General features: G+C 44.5%; 1 protein-coding gene across 2 annotated transcripts in view; it reads left to right on the forward strand.

The window, feature by feature from the left end:
- The window catches only part of sez6l (seizure related 6 homolog (mouse)-like), a 60,428-nt gene extending 33,791 nt beyond the window's left edge, over positions 1 to 26,637 (forward strand). Inside the window, exons 2-17 of one of the 2 annotated variants that reach the window (XM_030436214.1) lie at positions 2,909 to 3,388; positions 4,460 to 4,599; positions 5,777 to 5,972; positions 7,366 to 7,551; positions 8,743 to 8,914; positions 8,998 to 9,164; positions 9,709 to 9,903; positions 11,540 to 11,678; positions 13,885 to 14,081; positions 18,853 to 19,047; positions 20,373 to 20,564; positions 21,296 to 21,490; positions 22,805 to 22,840; positions 23,136 to 23,250; positions 23,965 to 24,070; positions 24,214 to 26,637. In XM_030436214.1, coding sequence (XP_030292074.1) covers positions 2,909 to 3,388; positions 4,460 to 4,599; positions 5,777 to 5,972; positions 7,366 to 7,551; positions 8,743 to 8,914; positions 8,998 to 9,164; positions 9,709 to 9,903; positions 11,540 to 11,678; positions 13,885 to 14,081; positions 18,853 to 19,047; positions 20,373 to 20,564; positions 21,296 to 21,490; positions 22,805 to 22,840; positions 23,136 to 23,250; positions 23,965 to 24,070; positions 24,214 to 24,246 — 2,744 coding nt within the window. In that variant the 3' untranslated portion in view covers positions 24,247 to 26,637. The remainder of the gene's footprint in view (positions 1 to 2,908; positions 3,389 to 4,459; positions 4,600 to 5,776; positions 5,973 to 7,365; positions 7,552 to 8,742; positions 8,915 to 8,997; positions 9,165 to 9,708; positions 9,904 to 11,539; positions 11,679 to 13,884; positions 14,082 to 18,852; positions 19,048 to 20,372; positions 20,565 to 21,295; positions 21,491 to 22,804; positions 22,841 to 23,135; positions 23,251 to 23,964; positions 24,071 to 24,213) is intronic. The other variant, XM_030436216.1, reaches the window with a different exon arrangement.

The following is a 26,637-nucleotide window of genomic DNA, read 5'->3' on the forward strand; positions in this document are numbered from 1 at the left end:
CTCTATTTAGCCATGCAGATATCCGTCTCGGAGATATTCTGCCTGCACTCCACGTGTGGCTCGTGCAGCACTGGACTATTATATTATATTTGGAGCTTTTCAGAGCGAGGTGTCGTTAGTTTGAATGTTTTAGTCGCTGTGGATTGATCACAGAACTCACTTTGTTCACAGGGCTGTCGGTTTTTAATCACAAGTCAAGGAAGTATTCAGATCCGGGAAAAGTCTGCATGTTTTGTCCTCTAGTAGAAGTTCAGATACTTGTGGAAAATAAAATATAATCTGGTAAAAGTAGATACCTGAAACATCTACGTAAGCACAGTAACAAAGTATTTGTACCACCTCTGCCTTATACTAATACCACAATATTAGAAATACTGCATTGAAAATGTAAAAGTATGTAATGTGTATGTATGTAAGTAGAACTATTTTCTGCTCCACTTCCTATTTCCTATGTGACTGCAACTGATGATTATGTTCGTTATGGATTAATGGGCTGATTGTCTCCATTGATCGATTGATTTTTAGGTTGTGAAAAAAAAAAAATAAGTGACAGCATCTTCAAATTTATTAGAAATACATTCAAGTTATTAAGGTGATTTAAAGGCGAACATCTAATCATTACATTTGTGAAGCTGGATGGTGTTTTTACAAGAAAAACGACTTTGCTAATTGATTTCCTGTCAGTGGACTGATTGATTTATTGACGAGTCGTTCAGCTGCGCTTGCATGAACTAAAGAAAAAGGAATTTCCTGCTAAAACTCTTGATTAATACCTCAGACTGTCGAACCAGAGTTGGCTGATAATTGAGTGGATTTGTGATTGACCCATGTCACATTACACATAACGATCGGCTCCATTGTTGATATAGAAATATTGATTAGTGCAGCTTTGAAAGAGGGCAGCTTTCTCTTTGTCCTGTGTAAAAAAAAAGAAGAAGAAAAAGTGTGATTTCCTTGTTTGAGAAACGTCACGACTGAAAGCTTCAAGCAGCCGTTTTCAAGCATTAATCAGAGAATATATTCTTACAGGAACAATGAAGTCTCGTCTTCCCGCTGAGCAGTCTTTGGGTCATTACAAAGATATGGCTCACCTGCCAACCTTGTCACAGCCAAATGGCCCGCTAGTAAATGATGTTCTGACAGAATGACGTTAATGTTAAAACTTTACCTCCCGCTACGAGGAAGGGGAAAATTGAAAAGTCCATTCAGCTGCCATTGTGACTAATGAGCGAGTTATAACAAATGGTTCCTGCACTCTAAATCCAGAGTGGGCGCTACGTTTCAATGGAAATGTTCCTCCTCGCCTCCCGGCTTTGATCGTGGGTTTACGTCTCGTATTGTGTGTATGACGGGGGTGTTTGGATTTTATACTGGCAACTGGTAAAAATAGAACAGAATAGTTTTTCAGTTCAGTGATCTGACTGACCTCGAACACAAGTTAGAAAATCGATCCAAGAGACAACATGCTGATATATAAAGTCAGACAATCTACAGACAAATAGAATAAATCTGTGCAGCGGGCGAGCAGAATCGTTTTTTTATGTGTACGTGTTTGTACCTGATGACTTCGAATAAAAAAAACAGATATTTTCTGTTTTGTTCTTTAGTAACTGGCTAACTTTAGCTTAGCATAATGACTAGAAACAGGGGGAAACAGCTAGCCTGGCTCCATCTGAAGGTAATAAATCGACGTACAAGCATCTCTAAAGCGTAAGGATTTGTTTTTGTATTTAATTTGTTTATTCTGTGCATAAACTCTATATTGGAAATTATGCATCCTCTATTTTCTCTTCACCAGAGAAGATTGACGTGTTTCTCGCTTAGCTGTGAGATGTTCAACACCGGCCGCGTCTCCATCGTGATTCGTTAATAACCGGCTTTAAAGGATCGTCATTAGAAATGTTTGTTTATGCTGAGTGTTTACATCTCCATAATTAATGTGATTTTTTTCAGTCAAACTCGAGAATATCAAAAGCAGAGAACCACATCGAGAGCAGGAGTGTTTGAGAGTGTGTGTGTGTGTGTGTGTGTGTGTGTCAACATCTGCTGCTGAGTGGCTGCCTTAATAATTGCAAGCTGTGAAAGCTGAAATGAGTTTCTTGATGGCTGCTGGTTTGACACGTTGAGCGTAATGCAGGTACATATCTTGAAAATACAAAAACAAAACAAAAAAAAAAGGGTAATTTATTTTCTGTCTGGAGATGAAAACCATCCCCGAAGAAGAAGAGAAGCGCTCGTGTTGTTGACAACGCAGAGAGGATATTTCCCCCCTCACTTCCTTCCCCGTCCTGATAGAAATGACTGGAGGAGTGTTTTAACGACACTCAGCTGCACATTACAGAGAGACGCTGCTCTGCTGGAGTGTATGTTCAGGCTGCTGCTGCTTGTTTTTGTGAGGCTGGACCGTAAAGTACGCGGGCGAGATGACTGTTGTTGTTGTTGTTGTTGGGGGGGGTGATGGGAGTGTATGTGTAATGTGAATGTGTGTGTGGGTTTGTGTGTGTAAATGCTGCTCTGTGCTGTTTTTTGAACTAAGCTGCTGGAGATGGCGTTTTAGCATGCACGGCAGAGCGGTTTGCCTGTCTATGCATTTCTTCTTTTCTTTTTCTTTTTTTTTCTAGTTTCTCCCCCTCCTCTTGGCTCAGCTCCTGTCATGCTTAACTGCCCTGTCTCCCCACTACACTGTCTTGTTGTGTGTATGTGTGTGTGTGTGTGTGTGTGTGTGTGTGTGTGTGTGTGTGTGTGTGTGTGAAAAAGTAGAGGTAAGCTCGACTGGGCTTCAGCTGTGCCGGCTAGATAACCCCACTCCTGATAAGACCAGCAGGACAGTGACAGAACCACCCGGAGTCGTGCCTCCCAGGACATTTTCAAAGATTTTATTCATTCCTTGTTTTTCCTCTCTTCTCAGATAAACAAGTCCCCACAGCCGCCCCCTCCTCCTCCTCCTCCTCCTCCCAGTCTCCAGTGGTGACACCGGGGAGCACAAAGGAAAGCAGCCCTAAAGGCAAAAGCGCCAGCGTCCTGGCTGGAGGTTTGCTCCAGTCAGTGCTCGCCCAAAAAGGACGACTTGTCTCCCAGAAAGGGGAGACCCTCCCCTCCGCTCTGCCCCAGAACCTGCTCCCTCTTCTGGGCAGAGGACTCAGCGTCAGCTCCCTCTCTGGAAGTCATTCCCTGGAGCATCAAAGCGGGGGATTACTGAGGAGGGTAAAACCCCCGGCGTCAGCTGCGGTGTCAGGCCGAGGCAGCGATCCAACTGAGACTCTGCCTACAGACACACACTCCCAGCAGCCGCACACACAGACACACACTCCTCCTGAGGAGGAGGCCGAGATCACCACCGTGGGCACGATGCTGGACGTGGACGCTGAGACAGAGGCGCCTCCGTCAGGTACGAGGGGTCATCGAGTAGTCTGAAGTATGCACACAAACATCTGACACAGTGGTGAACTGAAGCGCTGTTTTGAGGTACTTTTACTTTACCTGAATACTTTAAACTGCAGTAACAGTACAGTAAATCTACCACATACTGCAGAATAATGGCCCATTGTGTAAAACAGATTATAATTTTATAGGATTATCATGTTTTTTCTTTGTAAGCTTCATCTGAAAAAGTAACCAGTCGATTCAACGATCAGATACATGAAGTGGAGTAAATACTGCAGTACTTCACCCTGACACATACTGCAGTGGCGTGCACAGACTTTTTGAAGGGCAGGGGCAAAAAGAAGGGCACTTTAGCGCGCGTTTTGGCTCCCAGGAGGGCACTTTAGCGTGTGTTTTGGCTCCCAAGAGGGCACTTTAGCACACGTTTTGGTTCCCAGGAGGGCACTTTAGCGAGTGTTTTTGGCTCCCAAGAGGGCACTTTAGCACACGTTTTGGCTCCCAGGAGGGCACTTTAGCGCGTGTTTTGGCTCCCAGGAGGGCACTTTAGCACGTGTTTTGGCTCCCAAGAGGGCACTTTAGCACACGTTTTGGCTCCCAAGAGGGCACTTTAGCACACGTTTTTGCTCCCAGGAGGGCACTTTAGTGCGCGTTTTTCAACAATTAAGCCACCAGGGGGGGCAACTGCCCCCCCGGCCCCCCTTGTGCACATCACTGCATATACTGCAGTGGAGTAGAAGTATACAGTGGAAGTACTCCAGTAAAGTACAAGTACCTCAACACACAGATGTGTTTGAAAAGTTAAAAGTATTTTCGACTCTGCTGTCGTCTGAACGTGATCACTTATTTGAAGTTGCTGTTAACATCCAGGAGTCCTCGCTGCGCCCCGCGTCTGCTCTGCAGCCGGTTTGATCCCTGTAATTTCCGTCATTAATTATACACAGCAGGGATTCTAATGAGCTTCCAGTCAGGGTCACATTAAAGGGATTACAAGGCAGAGCTGAGAACAAAAAAAGGAAAGAAAAAAAAACTATAAAAGCCAGAGCAAAATAAAACTCCTCTGCTTTTTTCTCCTCAGCTTTGTCGAGCTGCATGGTGAATTTCTCGGACCCGGAGGGATACATCGACTCCTCCGATGACCCGCCGCTGCCCGACGGCACCTTCTTACACTGCACCTACACGGTGACGGTGTACACCGGCTACGGGGTGGAGCTGCAGGTACGCCACCGATAAACAAACACACACATTCACACTGCAGTGACACCTCTGTTAGGTTCATTCTGCTGTGAGGTGTTTCTGTGTTTGTCTGTTGAGGCTCTGATCTGATCCCAGGTTGAACTCTGCCTCCTAGTGGCAGCTGGTGGTACTGCGCTCTGTTTCTTTCTCTCACTCCTGCTCAAAAAATGACCATGGGCCATAATCAGATAGGTAGCTTCACTCAAGTGCTGCGTTTAAGTTCCTTTTTTGGTCTATTTTACTTCAGGGGACACGCTACAGGTGGAAACATGTTTCTTCATGCATTGGTTGCAGACACAAGGAAAGAAAATGTCCAAAACACACATTTAAGTGTTTGTTTCAGTTCAGAATTCCTCAAATTAAACTGTAATAGCTCAGACGTGATCATCATCTGCACCAGAACCACCCGCAGCTTCTGCCTCGCCGTCAGTTACTTCCCTCTGTCTCCCTCTTCACACATCCTCGACCTTGGAGTCACTTCCTTCTGAAACCTAAACAACAAAAGCTCGTCTGCACCCATCAGCAGCATGTCTGATTTCAGTATTGCCTACAGATTCTACGTTCATATATAGACAGAGATTATCAGGCACCTCATCATAAACACTACAACTAAAGTCTTATTCCTAAAATATAAAACAATTCTAACTTGAACCATAAAACATTGACAGAGTTTGAACTGGTCAAAATGTCTCTGCGATGGTTTAAACTAATTGTTCCTCAAGCAGACAAAGACACACACGTCTCCTATAGAAGCAGATTCCCTGACATCAGAGCTGAACTCTTGTTTTTATTCCGGTCACTCTGTAATTGGCAACATTAAAATGCTTCAGAGAAAACACTCAGCAGCAGCTTCTCGGTGACTTTTTCTACCTTTGTGTCAGAGAAAGATCTGAGTACTTCTTCCACCTCAACAGTTACTACAGTCACATTATTTCATTTTGGGTTCTTTTAGTAGGTTCCTAAAAAAAAGTCACTGTGTCTTTTCTTTGAGTAATGGGAGGTAATAACAACACCCCATTATAGTCTTATTTTTAGAGCAACCTGAGCAGCGTTTGATGTGATTCACCGTCGCAATATCTGCAGAAATGAACCCACAACGTGCAGACACTAATAACATTTTTAAGAGAGTGACAGGATTTGTGTCCTCCTGTGTGTTCAGGTGAAGAGTGTGAACCTGTCGGAGGGCGAGCAGCTGTCCATCAGGGGCGCGGACGAACGTGGCGCCCTGCTGGTGCTGGCCAATCACACGCTGCTGGTGGAGGGTCAGGTGATCCGCAGCCCCACCAACACTCTGTCGGTCTACTACCGCTCCATGCCGGACGGCAGCATGGGCATCTTCCAGCTGCACTATCAGAGTGAGTCCGCAGATCTCAGTGTGCACAAACTGAATTAAAAAACACGACTGGGATATAAATATTCATGTACATAAACACGCTGCACAGATTCTATACATGTTGGAGGCTTCGTAAGGGCCTTAGAGCTGCTTGTACTCTGCATACATGCTAATTGCACAATCTAAAATCTTCTCATCTAATCACTTAGCATGGTGATTGAATCTGTCGTGTGAATTAGCTGATTAGGACTCTGATTAATTGGCTCTCATCTCATTAGGAGGCTGTGAATATGGGAGTTTGTATAGAGCGTGTGTATGTTTGTGTATGTTTGTGTACGTGTGCGGCCGCTAATAGACGTGACGAGGACTGGAAGGCAGGAAGCAACAGTGTTAAGACCCACCTGTGCCATTAATCACAGCCATCTCATCCTTTTCACATCAGCAGCAGGTAGCAGGACAGACGAGAGGAGAAGTGACGGAGATTTAAAATACCTGCGCAGGGACAGAAATGCTCGAGATGAGGCGCGGAAAATACTTTAAAGAGAAGAAAAACAACACAGGCGGCGTAAAACAACACCGGGAATGTTTTCCTGCACAGCTTACGAAGCTTGTTGTTGTTATTATTAATATGAGCAGGATTTAATTAAAATGTACCTGCGTGGGTTCTCAGGTGACCTTCAGCAGGGATTAGAAACAAAAGCACCGACCTCAAGTGCAAATTTAAAAGCTTTAAAGCCAAATTTAATTTTCCTAAGAATGATCCACAGCAGTAAAACGTTCCCCCGACATTTTTCCTGCTATATCTGATGATATTTTATTTAATATTGCTGCTGCTTCACTGCTGTAAAACGTTTCCTGTAGCCTTCATGTAAAGGTGCAAATGTGCAAGATATGACCAGAAGTTTATTTTTTAAAAACATTTGAAAAATGAGGTTGAAAAACATCAACACTGATGTTTGTTGACGTCGTGTCAAAGACGTCTATGATGTCAACTGAAGCTAGCATGCTAACCAGCTAGCTCCAGTCCATCCTGTCTGTAATGCAAGAGGTGATAGTCTGATAGCTCCTGTAGTTTCAGATGGGAGCAACATGTTCGCTATTTAAGAAAGTCAAGAAAGTGAAGATTTTTACACCAAGATGAGCTTAATTAAACTACAAAGTAACTAAAAAGTTGCAGTCTTGGTTTGTCTTTGCTCATCCCCTCTGGTTTGGTCCAAATTTATCCTCATCCCTAAAGTCATAGTCCTGTAAATCACCTCTGTACTGTATCGTCGGTCTTCAAACGGACTGTTCTGTCAGTCTCAGAGGTTCTGTTCAGTCCCAGTCCAGTTATAACCAGTACCAGTACCAGCAGCTCTGCGGTTTTTGTGTATTTGATGATTAATGACCGTCCTGTCTTCTCTCTCCATCCGCAGTCTTCAGGCTGAGCTGTTCCCTACCGAAGAGGCCTCACTATGGGGAGGTGTCGGTGCTGGACCTGCTCCCTGGAGGCACCGCCCGCTTCCACTGTCACATGGGTTATCACCTGGAGGGGGAGACGCAGCTCACCTGCCTCAACGCCTCGCTGCCGGTGTGGAGCGGCAAGGTGCCAACCTGCAGGGGTGAGTGTTGGAGGTCGAAAGAAAATATGATTATGGCACAAAACAAGATGTTCGGCTGTAGTTACATTCCGTCACTGATACCAGTTTCACACTGGCACGGTTCTGGTTCTGGCACTGGTTCGGTTCTGGAGTCTCAGAACATTGGTGCTGTCTGGCGAACCAGCCCGCTTTCACACCAGTTTAAGTGGAACCAAAGTGGGAGGATGTCATTCCGCGTCACACAGGCGGAAGTAAACACAGCAATGGCAAAATGGCAGGTCGTGTGGATTATTTAGGAGCGTTTGTTTTGTTACTGCAGCTATTTGCTCAGTTTTTTAAGTTTATTAATTATTTGGTCTGGTGTTCGGGTGAACCCAGCCTTGGCCATCTCTTCCCAAAGTTCATTTGTAGTTTGCTCTTTCTTGTGGAGGTCTCTAGTTTCTCCTGGAATTCAGGTGATGCCCAAATCGCCACCAAACACTTCGTTTCTTCTGCCGACCACTGAACATTTTTCTTCTCCATCGTCTTCTCTGCTTTCTTTCCTTCTCTTCCTGCTTTCTTTCCTTCTCCTTCCTGCTTTCCTGCTCGACACGCCCACTGATGATGTCACGGTTCCCAAGGAAAATCTAACTGTTTTTAGGTTCCGCTGAGAACCAACTTTTCAGGTTCCGAACCAATTATTTTTTCAGTCTGAACTGAAAAAATTCAATTCAACTCAATTGTTGAAAAACGCGCGCTAAAGTGCCCTCCTGGGAGCCAAAACGTGTGCTAAAGTGCCCTCTTGGGAGCCAAAAAAGCGTGTCAAAGTGCCCTCTTTGTTGGCAAAACACACTAAACTGCCCCCTTGGCTGGTTAAAACATGATAAACGGCCCTCTTGGGAGCCAAAACTCAAACTAAAGTGCCCTCTTGGGAGCCAAAACTCACGCTAAAGTGCCCTCTTGGAAGCCAAAACACGCGCTAAAGTGCCCTCTTGGGAGCCAAAACACGCGCTAAAGTGCCCTTCTTTTCGCCCCTGCCCTTCAAAAAGTCTGTGCACACCACTGCCTATGAGTGTGCTAAGGATCACTTCTCAATGTATTACTAGTTTTATATAATAAAAATGATAATTAGCACCTGTATAGTTAAGTTATGAAGAGCTTTACGTGGAATAAACAGCCTAAAACAAACAAACTCTTTGTTCACGACTGATCACATATGCTTCGTCTCTGCAGCTCTTTGTGGAGGCACAGTGAAGAATGCGACAGTAGGCCGGGTTCTGTCTCCTTCTCCCCACCACGGGCCGAACGCCACCCAGGACCGCTCCTGCTCCTGGTCCCTGGAGGCGCCGAAGGACCAGCGGCTGCACCTCCACCTGGAGAGGCTGGCATTGGATCGCACTGACAGGTAAGACGGATACATCATCATCACGTCTTTCACGGTTTCATTTACATCGTCCTGGAAACACGAGTTTGTTCTGTTCCCTGCAGGCTGGTGCTGTGGAGCGGATTGGACGCCGGCTCCGTGGTGCTGTTCGACTCGGGTCGGGGCGGACAGATACCTTTTGAGGGGGTGATCAGTGAGGGTCCGGCTGTCAGGATCCAGTTCATCACCGATCAGCCGAACCACAACACGGGATTCAACATCCGCTACGAAGGTAGAGAAGCTGCTGCTGCTGCTGTTGCTGATCTGGTCGTGGCACAAAAATAACACATGTCTTCTCTGCGGCATCGTTTAAAAACATTATTGTTCTATTTCTATAATTACAGTGTAATTATGTAAACAAATAAGAGAGGGATTGCGATGAGGCTCAGTGTTTCTGCTTGCATCGCACTACTGCCAAGCCGATTCTGGCTCGGATCGCCGCAAGTGGGCCGGGTTGTCCAACGTAATCTGAGCTGAAGCTTTCACAGATGCTGGCAACGTCAGATTGAGGATGGGATGGAAACATCCCTTCCAACATGCTTATCCTCGTCAGTAAAGAGAAGAAGAAACCGAGGAATCATCATCTGCGAGCGGAGACGAGATTTATAAACAATGTGTGATTGCGGCTCTTTTTGAGGGACACCTTGGCGTCTATTTGTGGGAATCCATCGCAAAGAGAAAGATCTTGAAACTTTTGTTAAAAAAGATTATAATAAGACACATTTCTGGTATTAATTTGTGGACTGAGCTTTCTGTCGCTTCACTTCCTCCTCCAGCGTTCGAGCGAGGCCACTGCTACGAGCCTTACCTCCAGAACGGAAACTTCACCACCTCCGACCCGCTGTACGGCGTCGGAGCCGTGGTCCAGTTCACCTGTGACCCGGGACACGCTCTGGAACAAGGGCCCCCCGTCATCGAGTGCATCAGCGCGAGGGATCCATACTGGAATGACACAGAACCGCTGTGCAAAGGTAACACTGAGGGGCAGGACAAGACTTGTGTTTTCATTTTAAACCTCTCTCAGTTTGTGAGGTGAGCTGAATTTGTCGTAAATCACTCGTTTAAACTTCACATAGGTCCAGTTTGTGAGGTGTGATCAGAAGCGTAATCAACAACCTGCTTCTGATATATGAAGCTTCCTGTTCACGTCTGTTTGTGGCAAGTTTCATTCCCAAAAGTGTCACCCAGCAGTAAAAAAAATAAGTCGTAGTAAAGCACCAGAAATCTCTTACGACAGCAAAAAGATCCATCACTGAAATATGAGCGGGTCGAGTCAGCAGAACAGAACACAGTTCAGTACAGGTGATGTTCACCTCTGGCTGTCCGGAGGAGAGAAGCTCCGAGGTGATGAAGACGTTGACACACTCGTCTGAGTCTCCTTTCATTAAGACCGCGAGCTCAAAGCAGTTCAGCTTTTTACGAGCAGCAGTCGGTGCTGGGCGGCTTTTTCCTCTCTGGCACCGAACAGGCTGTAAATGTTGGACTTTCCCTCTCTTGCAGACTTTCTGACTTGTGTTTTGTGGAGCTCACAGGACCACACTGACTTACTAACTCCCCAGTTTGTTGCAGTACGGACATCATGTTGTAGCTTTCCTCATCACTGACTGGAAAAACAATATGAAAGTATTATGAATGTGTGAAACAACTACTTTATTAATAGCAGTTACTTCAATCGTGTGACAGAAACATGTTAGAAGTAAAGTTATCAAAATGCTTTCATCCCTCGCAGACTTGACAAAAAAGGCTCTCCACGTCCTCTAAAACAAAACTAAGTCTTTTTATTAATAGTTTAGTTGTAGAACATGGAACAACAAGGAACAAGTGATGAGCTCATCAAAGTATTAATTAATATTTAACTAATAAAGGTAAATGAATCGTGTCTGAATTTATTTGCTAGAATAATAAATTGCAGGAATTGGCACTTTTTTGGTTGTTGGTCATTTAAAGTTTGTAAATTTGACGGAAAAAAAGAGAAAGGTTTTTGATAATAATCATAAATAGACATTGAGTCATTTAAAGTGCTTGAATTTATGCATTTTGTGTTATTTTGATATTGTTTTAATTGTTGTCTGAGAGCTTCTGTTACACCTGCTCATTCTCAGCGTTTACAGTAGTTTTTCTCGAGTCTTGGCTCAAAATATGCCAGGTTGGATCCTTGAATTTGAAGGAGTGCAGCCTGGAAAGTCAGTGAAAAGTCCTTGAATTCTGGATGTGGACAACCTGTGTTAAAACAACAGTTTGTGTTAAGCTTCATATTTAACGAACAGACGATGAGCAGCGTCTGTACGCCTAAAGCTTACTAATTAACACGTCTTGTTTGTTTGGTCCTTACAGGCTAAGCTAGGCTAACCGGCTGCTCGTGCTCACTTCATACTTACCGCACAAACATGAGAGCGTTATCAATCTTCAGCAAAAAAGCATCTTAAAAAGTCAAACTACTGCTTTAAATCTTTCATTTCTGTGACTTTTACTCTCTCCTGTTCCAGTTTTTGAATCCACAAAACATTTCAGGAGCTTCACAGCGTCACAGCATTCTCCTAAACGACTGAATTAAACTGCCGAACTGCTCCTTTAACCCGTCCTCCTCCTCCTCCTCTCTCTCTGCAGCACAGTGCGGCGGCGACCTGACCGGCCCGGGAGGCGTGATTCTGTCTCCGAACTGGCCGGAGTGGTACGGCGAGGGAGAGGACTGCAGCTGGAGGATTCACGTCGGGGAGGACAAACGAGTTCTGCTCGACGTTCAGCTGTGAGAAACACGCCAACACAGTCTGACTCGTAAACATCAACAACTCAGCAGCTCTGATGCAAAAGTCTGACTCCGACCGGGAACCAAATGTTATCATTAAAAATGTATGCAGGGGGTTTTTGGGTGTGGAGGCTCAGCGAGGCGTCCCGATTGATATTTCCCTCTCCCTTCTCGTGCTGAATCATTAGCTGCTGATAAAACTGCAGCCGCAGATTAAATCCAGCTGTTCTGATCTTATCCGGATTCTGTCCTTTTCGACGTTGCGGCTCGGATCGAATCTACTCGTCCGTCCTCCGCATTCGAGTCTCAGAAGCTTCCGTGTGAATTTCAGATTGGTAAATTCAAAGCCGATATGTGTGTCGAAGTTTAATTCAGCTCGTGCATCTTTCAAAGTATTCTGATGGACCAGAGACGATCTGAAAAGAGCCAGAGATATCTTGTGACTCTGGCCATGATAACATATTTTTCTGCTGAAAAGCGTCACAAACTCCCTGATGTGACTCTTTGTGTTTAGTCCATCCAGTGTGTAACATTTCAAAAAGTCTATAAGAGTTCTAAGATTGAAATATTTCACGATATCAGATTTTCCTTCGACCGATTTGTGGCCAAAGGAAACAAAATGCTGCAGTCGGATTAATCTTTAACTTAAAGGGATATTCCGATGTAAGTTTAATCCATGGTCTAACACACCGTGAAACTGTGTTAGACTCCCTCTCGAGAGATCAAGTTAGCAGACCACTAATTTACGGAGTTTTATCAACCTCAGAAACGACCGCACGACAACAATACACTGCAGTAAATGGATCCAAATATAAACCGCCACCAAAAAGCCACAAATAATGCTCAGAACAGCACCAAACTTCAGCAACAGTACAAATAGGGTCTCAGCACATAGTCTGGGGCATCTAACCTCCGCTAGCTTAGCTGGATTTCTACTGAAAAGCTGACTAAATTTACCACTCTTCTGCAGCAGCTTCCTGTTGACGGGAAGTCCCGACGAGTCGATTACCGAGTGCAGTAGAGTTCCGCGGCTCATGGATGAAAATGTATGATTATGACTCCATGGAAAAGCAATCAAAGTTCATATGTGTCTTACCTGCCAGTTTATAACAGTTATTATCGAGAGCGGACAGGGAAAAGAACGGAATTGAGCGTTTCTAACCGCACTCGGTAATCGTCGCGTCGGGACTTCCCCGACCCGGAAGCTGATGGAGGAGAGTTGAAATCTGTTTTTAGCTTCACAATAGAAATCCAGCTAAGCTAGCGGAGGTTAGATGCCCCGGACTATGTGCTGAGACCCTATTTGTACTGTTGCTGAAGTTTGGTGCTGTTCTGAGCATTATTTGTGGCTTTTTGGTGGCGGTTTATATTTGGATCCATTTACTGCAGTGTATTGTTGTTGTGCGGTCGTTTCTGAGGTTGATAAAACTCCGTAAATTAGCGGTCTGCTAACTTGATCTCTCGAGAGGGAGTCTAACACAGTTTCACGGTGTGTTAGATCATGGATTAAACTTACACTGGAATATCCCTTTAAAGTGTTTTAGCTCTTCTTTATCAAATCAATAACACTTGTAATATGAGTGTAACAGTCGAGAGAGCGTCTCTGAAACCTGAACTGCACTGAAGTGAACAAAAAAGAAGAATCACACTTGATAAATAGTAAAAATTCGGATTACACAGAATCAGTTTGTATGTGAGATAATCACGAGCTGACATCTAATCTAACATCTAACTCGCTTTCCTTCCTTTATTCCAGTAATCGAGGTTTCAATATCAGCAGCCGTTCCCTTTAAGATTAATTTGTATTCATGTTACGTTAAATACCTTCCTCGGTGCTATGAAATGGGTTTGACGTGTTTAACTACACTCCCTCCAATCCAATTACGATCCTCAGTCACTCGCTGGATTTGTGTCACATCACATTTACAGATATTTCAATATCCTGGACCTTTTTTTGCTCGCTGCGTGTTTGAGAAGCCGGTGCGTTTGTGGTGAAACAAACGTCTCGGGGGCGATGAAAACCCCGCTGTGTTTGCAGACTGTTAAACACTTCGGCCTGAGGACGAACGCAGCATTTAGCCTCTGAGGTCACGGCGTCTCCCACACAGTCGGCTGTCGACACGACTTGCTCTGAGTCATCGCGACTTGTCCGGAGCTGCTGATTCTCTCTCTCTCTCTCTGACTCTGATCTTCTCGCTGTCCTCAGGCTGAACATCAGCGACAGCGACATGTTGACCATCACCGACGGCGATGAGGTCACGACTCGTATCCTGGGGCGCTACGTCGGAGGCAGCAGCCCCTTCAAGCTCTCCTCCACTACCCCCGACCTGACCGTCACCTTCCACTCAGATCCAGCCGGGCTCGTCTTCGGCAAGGGCGAGGGCTTCATCATCAACTACATGGGTGAGAGTTTAATGTCGTACTGTGGGCTGATTTATCTTCTTTCTTTGGACACACGTGACTGGACTTTTCCTGATATGCAATATGCCAGTAAACATTGTTTTCCACCTGATTGCACTGAACATGAAGTCTCTCCTGTAGTTTGAATAACTTTTCATGATGGCCCGCTGACAGAAGCAGACGCACAGTGTTATTCTGTGTGCACAAAACTAAACCTCATCATATCGGACTGAGAAATGTTCATTTTGGGCCGATATCGATATTACAATTAAAGCTTTTAACACAGAAATGATCATGTAGACTCATGTAGAGTTTTCACCTGTCTGTTCGAGTGTCATCGAAGCAAATTGTGGCAACTTTTCTTGCAGTTTCGAGTGTTTTGCCAGGTGTTTGTCTGTGGACAGATTTGTGTCAGCACAATAGTGTCAGGTGAAACAAGATCAGGTGTGTTGGTGAGATCAAAATGAAGGACAAGTTCAAAGATGGCAGTTGTCTGAGTAAGAGTGCTGCCTTGGTTGCATTTTGGTGAGAGTTTCACTTTAATCCCTGCTGGAAGATCGTCCCTGTCACTATTTCCTCTGGTTTGTTTTGTCAAAACTACATTGAGCAGCTGTTTTATTTCATTACACAACTTTTTGAAATTACATATTTTCTGAGATGTTTTTAAAGATCTAGATTAAAGGCGGAGCAGAGAGCCACAGACAGGAAGTCAGACACTCGTTGAGAGACACGTTGCTGTTTTGGTCTTTTCGCTGGATTTGTGTTTTTTTGTTTTGCAAGAAAGCTATAAAATAAAAGCTGTCTCATCCGTTAACTGGATGTGGAAATGTTAACTCTGCCCTTCGTCTCGTCTTAGCCTTCCCTCCTCAGCCTGCCGACTCCCATTCCTCGTCTCCCTCTCTTCTCTCCTCTCGTCTCTATTTGTCTTTGCTTTCATTTCCCTCTGCCCTTATTCAATCACATCCTATTTGTTTCACCCTCTCACAATGGCTGTGATGTACGCACGAGCCCCCAGAGTTTAACAAGCAGCCAAATAAGCTCACTTCCTTCCTTTTTACACACATTAATCTGCAGTGTTTTCCCCACATATCCAACACCTTACTCCAATTTAGAGCCGCACCGAGACACACGCGGTCCAATTTACTTGTCAGCCACTCCGACACCGCCAGCACACACACGCCTCCCCGAGGAGTAAATCAAGTAGACACAGCATGAATACATAGGCTACTCTCTTTGATTATATTTGTGTGTGTGTGTGTGTGTGTGTGTGTGTGTGTGAGAATATGTGTTTGTGCTCGGAATAAATTACCCACACACACACATCCGGGCTGCACACAGAAGGAGAAGCGAGTCAATAGAGAATGAATAATTGATTCAGGATCCTTCGACTTACAAATCCCTGTAGGCCTATTATATTGTACAGTGTAATGCAATACTGTCCGCTGGCCGATCAATCATTAAATATACATATGCAGACACACACACACACACACTCTCGTCCTAACGTGAGCTGACTTGGGTAATGATTTTTTTTTCTGTCTTTAAATATTAGAAATTTGTATAAATGTTCCGTATTTTCTTCCGTGTTTGCCTTTGTTTTGTTCGTCTCCTTTATTGGAGCTTATTATACACATGAGATGTTACAAACCGTCTGCGGAGGCACTTAACAGAAATCTTCAGCTGATGTGATTCAGCCGCAGTGTTGTGATAAAACACCGGAACTGATTTGAAAAATATAAACTCGGTAACATTCGCTGACAACAAAACATTCAACCTACAGCCAAAGAAACGCTTCTTATATATTCAGCACGTGCTCTCCTTCCTCGTCACAAGCTGGTGACTACATTACCCATGATGCAGCTGGAGTGTGTTGGCGCTTTATGCTTATAGCAGCTACTCCAGCCTGCAGCAGAGACGAGGAGAAGTCTGCTGAACTCACATCTTTCTAACCGACTCTTTAGATTTATTTGATTTTCAAATTTATAAACTCGATTTGCTCCATTCAGACACAAGGCGCGTAAAACGTGCTGTTAAGAGACATGAAAAGCGATTGAATAAGATGTTAAAACATTAAGAAAATGATAAAATTGCACTTTAAAGATGATAAAGATGGAAACAAATAGTTGCAAGAAAGTAAAAAAAGAACAGATTTAAGGTGCGATATGTAAAGAAGTTTAGCTTAAATCATTAAAAAAAAAACTCAAAGATGCATTTTTGTTATGTTGCAGGGATGTTTAGTTATTTAGACTTTGTCCACACGTACACATTTATCTTTAAAAACGCTTTTTTCCTCCTCTGTTTTCCAATAAAATTCCCATCCGCACCAACCGTACGAAAACTCAAACGCAGGATAACAAGACAACAGCCGTCACATAAACACTGAAAACCTCTTTTCTGAATATCTTCACTCTGGCAGGAATTTTCCAAAAGCTTGGTTTTCAGTGACCTGAAGCACCGTGTACGTGTGCACAGATCCTCATTGAAGTTAGCATGCTAACCAGCTAGCCGCTAGCCACATTGTACCTCAAGAGTTGATAGTCTGACAGTAAACATCACTCTGCAAGTGCCAAGAGCTCGCAGTCGGGACAGACTATGTGACCGCTACCTGCACGGTTACTTGAGCTTAGAAGCTAACAGCAGCTACAGTTAGCAGCAGCAGTTAGCGGTCACTCTGGTGATGTGCTGCCTCCTGTTTGTTTGGAGTATGAATTCTTACGTACTGCACCTTTAAAAGTGAAGTTATGAAGCTGATTACCTGAAAGTCAGATAAGAGGAATGTTTTAAGGCGAGCTGACAGTTTCCGCAGGTAGCACACCTGTCCCAGGACGTACAAGTCGATCAGAGATGTATATATTCCTGAGACCATTAAGTGCTTTAATTTTATTTGTTGAAATGAAGATAAAAAGATCTGAGGCGTATTAATTTACTGACATTCCGACTGCAGCTCTGATCAGTCTGACGCTGCTTCACTCTCACGTCTGCGGCGGTTTTTTTATTACATTTGACTGGAAGCTCTGACTTTTAAATCCGCGCCGACTTTAAGACGTCAGAGATAACATGAAGAAAGTTTGAGCCGGACGCTTTTTAAATCCGAGATCAGAGGAATTCTTGATTCAAAAGGGATCTTCAGAACGATCAAGAGAGCTTTTGGTCCGAGCCTCACGCTGCGTCTCTGTCAGTGATCTGTTGATGTTGCAGCGTGAGGTCTCGTGGAGACGATGTTTCCTCCAGATGAAACACATCCGTCCTCTGAATGTTTGTGACGATAACGAATCTGCCAAGAGAAGAGCTCAAACATCAGCAAACTGGCTGCAGTCCTGTTAGTCACCATCTTTGTAAAGGCATATTACGTCAACCTAATGTGTGTGTTCAGTTAAAGACCTTAACTGTTGTTTAATTTGGTGATTAATAATAGTGAATATTACAGAAGCCGTGAAGGAACAGTGAGAAGAAACTGTTTTGTCAGGAGGAAAAGTTTCTAACTATTTCAGGAAAAGCAAAAATACCGTCGTGTTAAAAGAACATTTGCCAGGAGAAGCATTTTCTTTTTCAATAAATTATTTAGTTTATTCACGTGAAACAAAAACAAAACTTGTCAGGAGATTTAATTCAAATAAATTAATTAAAAATGGTTCTTCTGCCAGATTTGATTTCACTTGCTATCACACAAGAAAAAACTCCTGAATTATAATTGTTTTGATTCTCAAGGAACTTAGAAAAATAATGTCCTCACTTGGTCCTCAGGGCTTCCGTAGTTAATAGATTAAATATAGAGAAAGAATATAAAAGTAATAGGAGCAGTTTCATCTCTTTGTGACAATAAAACATTCAGAAATAAGTGAAAACCTTGATTGACATCTGCAGCTATTACCTGATTAATCAATTAGTCAACTGAAAAACATTTTCTGGTTTCAGTTTCTCAAATGTGCTGCTTTTATTTGTCATTTGTGGGTTTTGGACAAAAGAAAAAAGGAAGAAAATGTTATTTGTTTTTACATTTTACAGACAAAATGTTCAGTCGATGCTTCTAGAAATAATCATCAGATCAGTCGGTGATGAAAACAGTTGTTAGTTGCAGCCATACACGACATCTCTTCACTTACATCTTTTCTGTGGGTCTTCGTCCCGTCCACCGAGGAAAGACGTGAGGAAACTGAGACGTACCTGTCGTCTTCATCTGTGGAGTTTGCTGGGTTGTGATCACCTGACCTGAGTGTTGAATCATTTACCTGCACTGACTGTGACAGCAAGTAGAGAAACACAAACATTTGATCATCTAAAGAAGAATCTCTCTTACAGTCGCCTACACAACAACACAACACTCCTTTTCTTGTGGCGGATCAGAACCACCGTGAGTGACAGCTGACAGCCTGTGATAATCTCACTCAGGACCGTTTCAGTGGGAGTCTCGAGTTAAACCGACTGGCTCGTCCACACGGCAGCTTCGGAGGCAAACTGTCCTTGTACGCCGCGGGATGATATTTGAAAACTGTCCAGCGCAGATGCAATCCATCATTCTGTCACGCGGTCAAGTGAGCGCACAATAAGTCCATCAATCTTTCGGAGGACGGATTCCTCCTCGCAGAGAATACGTGCCAGCATCGTGTCTGAATCAGGTGTCGTGTTGTTTATCCTGCTCTCGTCTCGACCCGCAGGACCGCCGTGAGCGACGGGAAACATCCCCTGTACTGACGCCGCGCCACAAGCAATAACACCGGCGTAACGCATCCATTCATCAACCTTTCTCCTCTCTTTTCTCTTTTCCTTTTCTCAGAGGTGTCCCGGAATGACTCCTGTCCAGACCTGCCCGAGATCCAGAACGGCTGGAAGACGACGTCCCACATTGCGCTGGTGCGAGGGGCTCGGATCACCTACCAGTGCGACCCCGGATACGACCTGGTGGGACGAGAGACCCTCACCTGTCAGCTGGACCTCTCCTGGAGCTCACAGCCCCCCTTCTGTGAAAAGAGTCAGTACTCATCATACATAAACATCTACTGTTGATCTATACAAGTGACAGACCTGCAGTAGATGTTTGCTTGCACAGAACAGAACAACAAAATCATTGTTTACAAACTGCATTCACAGAATATCTGGAATTATATAATATATGTGAAGCGTCAGGATCCAGGAGACGACTGAGCAGGTCGAGGCGTTGACCTCCACTCCAGGCCGAGTTAATTAGCAGTAAAGAAAAGAAAATATCAGAACGAAGAGGCTTCAGATTTTACCAGATATGAGGAGATAGTAAAACAGAGGAGATCCATCTGAGGCCAGGGTGTGACGGTCCACATCAGTCAGGAGCCAGAAGAGAGTGCAGAGAGTGAAGAGAGTGAGTTAGTGATCACAGAAGCAGTTTTTTCGATGTGCTGAATGATCGTTCAGCAAATCATTCAGTCCCACTCACACCGCTCGCTGCTCGGGAAGTGAAAAACAGCCAATTTAGAGCTGAAATCCTGCCATGTTCTGTTCTGAGTACACTGAATGTCTCACCTGCTAACAACAGATCCAACCGTCAACATATAACTTTATAGGAATCCTCTTCAGTAATAAACTCAACTGTTACAGGATCAGTCGCTCCTTTTAGATAGAAAAGGCGGCACATTTGCAGCAAGATAAAGGCTGCAATGTGCCTCCTTGTCTCTCTTAAAGGGAGGTGTAATATTCCTTCTTTTCCAAAAAGCCGCCACTGGGGTAGGCGTAAACATGTGACGTGACGTGAAGCACGAAGTTGGGCGTGAACAGTGACGCAGGTCGAATCTGTCTTCAAAATAAGAGCTTTACATTGCACCCCATTGGAGTTTAGAACTGGGTTCTTAGCGGGGGGCTTTTAATTTGAAAGTAGCCCGTTAGCAGCTTGCCGCTACAACAACAAGCGAACAACGAAGACAGCTACAGAGACCGAGGAGACGCTAGCATCTCCTGGATCTCAGCCGCTGTCCAGTTGTTCATCTTGACGTCCGCGGATGAAGTGATGGACTGACTGCTGTGATCAGCTGTTTCCTGGTTTTAAAACTCCCCGGCTCACGCAATTACCGGCACATCGACGCGGAGTTGCATAGCAATGGAGGAGGAAACAAGTGTACCCTCCAAGGCTGCAAATTGGGGGAACAAAACAGACCCCACAATGTACCGCCTTCTGTCTAAATCCGCAAAAAAGGACGGGCAAATTGGCGGCTTGCTGGCTAGTATAAAAACAGCTTTTGCTTTCTGGTTTTGGCCTTTAAAAAACAAATGAGAAAGTCTGTTTGATTCATACATAATCCGCCTTTTCCCCCCTTTTTTTTTCCCCAGTCATGTACTGTTCAGACCCCGGTCACGTGGAGCACTCCACCCGGTCTCTGTCGGACCCCAAACTCCTGGTGGGGACGACCATCCAGTACAGCTGCAACCCCGGCTTCATCCTGCAGGGCGGCGCCACCATCACCTGCTATGGTCGAGAGCCGGGGACCCCCGTGTGGACGTCTCGACTCCCCCACTGCGTCTGTGAGTGTCAGACAGACGAGTATTTACAGTCTCCCGGGGCAGAAAGGAGCACAAAACACCAGAGTTTAGCTGCTTTTTTATTTATTTTACTACCACCCAGTGAAAAGCTCTTTCTTCTATCAAACTTTTGGGGGTTTTGAAGGGTTCCTGTGGTTTACTGGTAATTTGTCAGCCCCCCTTTTGAGTTCAGAAACCTGTCATCATTATAGACAGTTGCACATGGCAGTTAAACTGAAGATGAGAGGCTCGTTCCCCGTGGCTGTGCGATCTAACATGAGTGGGCTTGTGTGATATTTTTTGCAAAAGATAAAAAAAATAAATAAATAAAAAAGGCCTGGCTCTCTCTTTTTCCTCTGCTGACACAGATCACAGCGTCTCTGCATGCCAGAGTCGACGCTTCATCTCCTGCATTTTCATCTTATGACTGACGATGCGTGCGTGTGTGCGTGTGTGTGTGTGTGTGTGTGTGTGTGTGTTTTCGGGGATATTAATGTGTGTGAAGTGTTTGATATGTAAATGCAATGCTAATGCACCGTACCAATCAGCCCTCAGCCACCTGGAGGAGGGGGTGGAGATTATCCATGAGTCATGTCACCTCAGCCGGAGCCTGTCAAATTTGTCAGTCGAGCTCTGACGCAGAAAAAAAAGGAAAAAAACCCTCTCGTTCGTGTCGAGAAACTCAACAGGATCCATCAGTTTTCTCTTTTCTGTTTTTTTTTTTTCTGTCGTAGCTGAGGAGTCTGTTTCCTGTGAGAACCCTGGTATCCCTAACAACGGCTACCAGATCCTGTCCAAGAGGCTCTACCTGCCCGGCGAATCGCTCACCTTTGTCTGTTACCAAGGTTACGAGCTCATCGGCGAGGTGGCGATCAAATGCATCCTAGGAAACCCGTCGTTCTGGAGCGGCCCGCTTCCACTCTGCAGGGGTGAGACTTCTGCAGAATTTGGGTGTTTTCTGTATGTGTGGAATGAGACGCTCCCTTGTTTCTCTTTTATATTTACCTTTTGGATTTATTGCATGAACACGATGTTTCTTAGACTTATTTGACTTATTTGCCCCCATGCTTGTTGATACAGATTGATCATGGCCCCCTATGCATGCTGACGACTGTTCGCTAAACCCCTCGAGCAAACCGCAATTATCCAATCATAGCTTAGCAACGCGCTCCAAGAGTTTGGAAGTTTGCAGGCTTTAATTAGCCTTTTTCAAAAACACAAGCGCAAAGATGTGAGAGACTGATTTAACATTGTGTTCATCTCCTCCAACCTGAGTTTGAAACATTAGTTGAAACGTTGACCACCGACAGTGAAGGTTTATTATCAATCAAATTAGCATATTATTAATTAACTACATATATTTTGGAGGTTACAGACTATGTATAGAAAAAGAAAGACAACCTGCTACTAGATTTTAAGCCAACGTTAGCTTTGTAACTCCAGCAAACATTTTCGAAACACTACGTCAATTTCTCGGCTAATCGGCTAATCAAGTTGTACTTGCATCGGCATGGTTTCCTGTAAAAACAGGCAGCAATACCGCGTCACGTTACTGCTCCAGGCAGAGCAGCAGAGGGAAAAACAGCTTGATCCAAATCACTGAATAAAGTTCTAAACTTCGTCAAGAACAACAATCCGCTCTGACAGCACCGTGAACTAAAGTTAATAATTAATACACACCCCCGAGTGCAGGATGAGTCATAAAATTTTTATGTGTTTCCAGGAAGTTACAAACTCTAAAACATTCAATAAAAAATATCTACACAACATCTTTTTTGCCACTGTTGTGCCTGATACTGCCGAATAGGTGAGATACGGAGCAGGACGTGTGATAAAAAACATTTAAGCTGTGATAAGGAAGTGATTTTATGTTTTTGTCCACGCTAATGCTAGCTGGAAATGTTAGCAAGTCCTGCTAACTAGCTCACATCCTACACTGGCCAGTTAGCGTATCATTAGAAAAGAACTTTTCACGATAGTGTGGATGCTAACAGAGCTAAAGCTAATGTTGGTGGTTCCGTCTTGTTCTTTATTGGATTTGTGACGTTTCCACTCATGCAAACGTTTCCCAAGATTCCACCTGAGAGATCGGAAACCCCGACAGGTGTAGAAACAGCGGAGAGGTGTCTGTGGGGGTTAGCGAACAGTCAGCTCAAAGCAGCCTTGTTAGGAATACAAACTCCGCAGTGTGGAGTGTGATGTCAATTTCCGTATGCACTGACTGACAGAATGATGTCTTGCAGCCAACCATGACTGCTTTGACAACCATGCTTTGGAAGGTGAGTCTACCTGTGTATGTCGGGCTTAAAAAAAACAAAAAAAAACCACCACACAGTTTGTTTTCTAGACTCGAACAAACCGAATAATAAAAAAAAAAAGCACTTCACCTCTCTGTCTGCTCTGCCTGCATCAGCAAACATCTGCCTGCCGAGTTCACTCCCACTGTATTTGTTTGTGCGTCCAACCTGTTTGTGTTCATTCGTTTACCCGTTAACGTTTGCTAAGCCGCCCGCCGACAGAGGTTTTCATTTGCTGTCGATTAACCTCGTTGTGTTCGCGTGTCGTCCCCGTCAGTTGCAGAGGCGACTGCAGGCTCCACCCTGGACGGAGGGAACATCGCGCTGGCCATCTTCATCCTCGTCCTGCTGCTGTCCGTGCTGCTTGGAGGGGCTTACGTCTACGTCACGCGGTAAGGTCTTCGTCTCAAGCTACTAAGTTAGCTCTGTTGGATTACCATCAAAGATATAAAGCTATTAAAAAGATATAACATGATAATAACCTCTGCTTGTAGCAGGTAGGTGGGTCTTTTCTTTACCTTTGGACAGAGCCAGGCGAGCTGTTCCCACTTGTTTCAAGTCTTTAAGCTAAACTAAGCTAAGCTAACTAGCTGCTGGCTGTAGCTACTGACATCAAAGTGGTATCATCAAAGAAAGGCTACACGTGGCTTTGTCCCAATTCAGGGGCTGTATCCTTCTAAGTTCACGGCCTTTGCATCCTTCGAAGGACTCGCCAACTGTTGTTAAATGTGACGGTCTAGCCTTTGTTTTATTTCCTGGTTGCGTCACCAGATGTTTTACCCTTACGTCAGGATTTCTGCCGCCCAAGCCCTCGAAAATGACGATCTACGCCACGTGATGTCGCTATTTTCTTTCTTCTTTTTCGGGAGTGCAACGAATCTTGGGATATGGGAGGCCACGAAGGATAGTAGCTGTGCATCCTCTGAAAATAGGGAACTGAATTGGGACAGCCTTTGCGCGGCGTTGTGATCGCGTCCTTCGAAGGAAGCCGCCCCTGAATTCGGACACAGCTTGTACTTCCTGAAACGTCGTGTTGTTTTGTTTTGAGTGAGCGACCCCTGGTGGCTTTATAAAAACTGTCTACTGTTGTTTTTCGTGTCCTTTAGGTGCCGGTATCACTCCAACTTAAGGCTTCCTCTCATCTACCCCCACCCGTACCGACAGATCACTGTGGAGACAGAGTTTGACAACCCGCTCTACGAGACAGGAGGAGTGAGTGTCCAGTCCATTTAAAACCGCTTAAACTTCCCACATTCCATCACATAATTAATCTTTTACTGCCCACTGAATTAAAGAGGGCTGGACACACACTGCTAATATTACCTCCTCTATCTTTCTTCTCTTTGCTTTTGCAGCAGGACACTCGTGAATATGAAGTATCGATATGAGAAGCCTCACAACAAAAAGACATTTCTGAACCGAGACCGACCGCCCCGTCCCGACTCTTCATCCTCTCCTCCCTCCTTCTCCGCCCAGGAGGAGGCAATGTAAATACAAAAATAGATGATGTCCAGCCCCTTCTGCCACAAGACGCAGCGATCGATCCTGTTCTCTCCTCCTTTTCAACGCGACGGCTTCTGAACGACATGACCGGGAGAGGAAAACACAAAGCAGGAGAGGAGGTAGACGAGTCAGCGTTGAGGAACTGAGTGGATCGGTGTCGCTGGGAGATGATGGGAGATGGAGGACGGAGGGGAATAGACCCAGAGATCATCTAAGAAAAGAGACGCTGGGTGTGAAAACAGAAGTTAAGGAGGGGAGAAGGGGAAGGAGTCGGGGACAGGACACAGCACGAGAGGACTGAAGCTCTTTTTAGTATTTTCTTGTCATCAAAAAACCTCAGTGATCCTGGAACATGTGTCAGAAGTTAAAGTTATAATCCTCAAGATTTGCACAAAATCAGAATCCATTTTTGATTCTGTTTATGGTTGGATTTTTTTTCCTCTGCATCTGCCCTTCAACGTAATTATGTTTAGAGGTAGTTTTCATAATTAGTGGCAGGGTCCGCCATTCCTCTGCTGGTTTTAAACTGTCTAAACAAGCATGAATGATTCTGAGGAGACGAGGCGTGAATGTAATCCAGCTTTACTCTTCTTCACTCATCATCATTTACTGTTTACTCACAGCGCCGATGAGAGATGGCATATTTTTCTTGGCCAACCTGGAAGTTAGCGATGCCCAGATTTTTTAATTGAATTCTGGATAACTCCAAAAACTAAGATCTGTGACGAGCCAAAGTTTATGATCGTTAGAGCCGCGTCACACTGACTAACTAGTTGTCGTGAAGCCTCTCGTGTCTAAAAAGCTGCACTTGAACACACCGTGAAGACTAAATGACAGCAAACTAGCTTAGAATACCTGATGGAAAGCTGTAAATTGCATCTGAAAGCATTAAATCGTGACGTTAAGCTGACGAATAGCAGTTGCGTTGGATCGACGTAGTGTGGGGAGTGTTCACTAATTAGGCAGACGCTGGCAGGGCGTCGATATCGCTCGACATCTCACCAATGTTTTCCCATTTCTGCAAACGCTCCTCAAGCTTTTCCTTTATTTTCTGTTTCTCTTCTTGTAAAACTGACTCACTTAGCTGAAAAGCCGGTTCTATCTGTTCTAAAACTAGGGCCACAAACTATCCAACTATCGGTAATCTCTACAGATAACACTACTTTATGGTTTTTGAAGCATAAATGCAACCGCTAGACGTAAAAAGCTAATGTTAGGCTGTAAACAAACTCCATCGCGGTCGCATGACTTCAGCGTCGCCACTGCTAAGCTTCACACTTTCAGCTTGAGTTAGAATAGTTTGTAAGTTGCCGTTTTGACGCTTGTCATCAACAACCTTTTTTTAAGACACGCAAAAGCTCGATAATTCATGAGTTGGGTAATTACTGACATATTTTAGGACGTAGAACAAAAAAGGGAAAATCGTAATGGACAGTTTAAAAACAACTGATCAAAATGGATACAGCAGAACGAGAGATATCAACCCAAAGCCTACACTACCCACAATGCAACTCAGCCACTCAGCAGCCACAAAAGACTTTAAACATCTTTGTTCACATATACAGCAGAACTCCAAATACCTCTAAATACACTTTAATGTGTAAATTGGCGGACTCACCCTTTAATACATCCACGGTCTGAACACCAGGACTGAAATCTTAAGGAGTGCAACTTTAAAGGTTTTTGGAGTTTTTGTTTTTGTTCTCCACTCATCTTTTGGCACAAAATAAGAGTAACGGGAAGTGAATAAAGTTCAGCAGCTTCCTCTTTTTTCTCCCAGTTCCTCGTTAGCGGGCCGTCAGCTGTCTCCTGTCCCAGAACTCCCTCCCGCCTGCAGTCCACCTTCAAGGCTTTTTCCTCCAGCCGGTCCAGATTCGGCCTTAGCTGTAGTTAATTGGTATGTAAATCTATGACTTCAGGGCCGGTGCAGTGCTGAGGTCTTATTTCTCACTTGTAGTTAGATTGATGACTGTCGTAGATCGGCCTCGGAGTTACCCGGGTCCGGACCGGCTGATGGTTAAAAAGGACATAAAACATGCGTTGTTGCAGATGTGGAGGTTTGCGATGTGAATAGCGTAGCTGTTAGTTAACTGACCGGTCTTCGAGCTCGAGCTCAATCAACCCACCAGATGATGTATTTATTTTGATGTACTGTACATGTGATGTTTTATGCAGATTGATAAATGTACATTTTCATGACGAGAAGACAAACGTTAACAGTTTCCCTAAATAAATGGTAAAACTTGAATAAAAAAGTACAAAAGACTTTGTAAATA

This window comes from Sparus aurata, chromosome 12 (genome assembly GCF_900880675.1).
Source record: "Sparus aurata chromosome 12, fSpaAur1.1, whole genome shotgun sequence".
In the NCBI taxonomy this organism is placed as follows: Eukaryota; Metazoa; Chordata; class Actinopteri; order Spariformes; family Sparidae; genus Sparus; species Sparus aurata.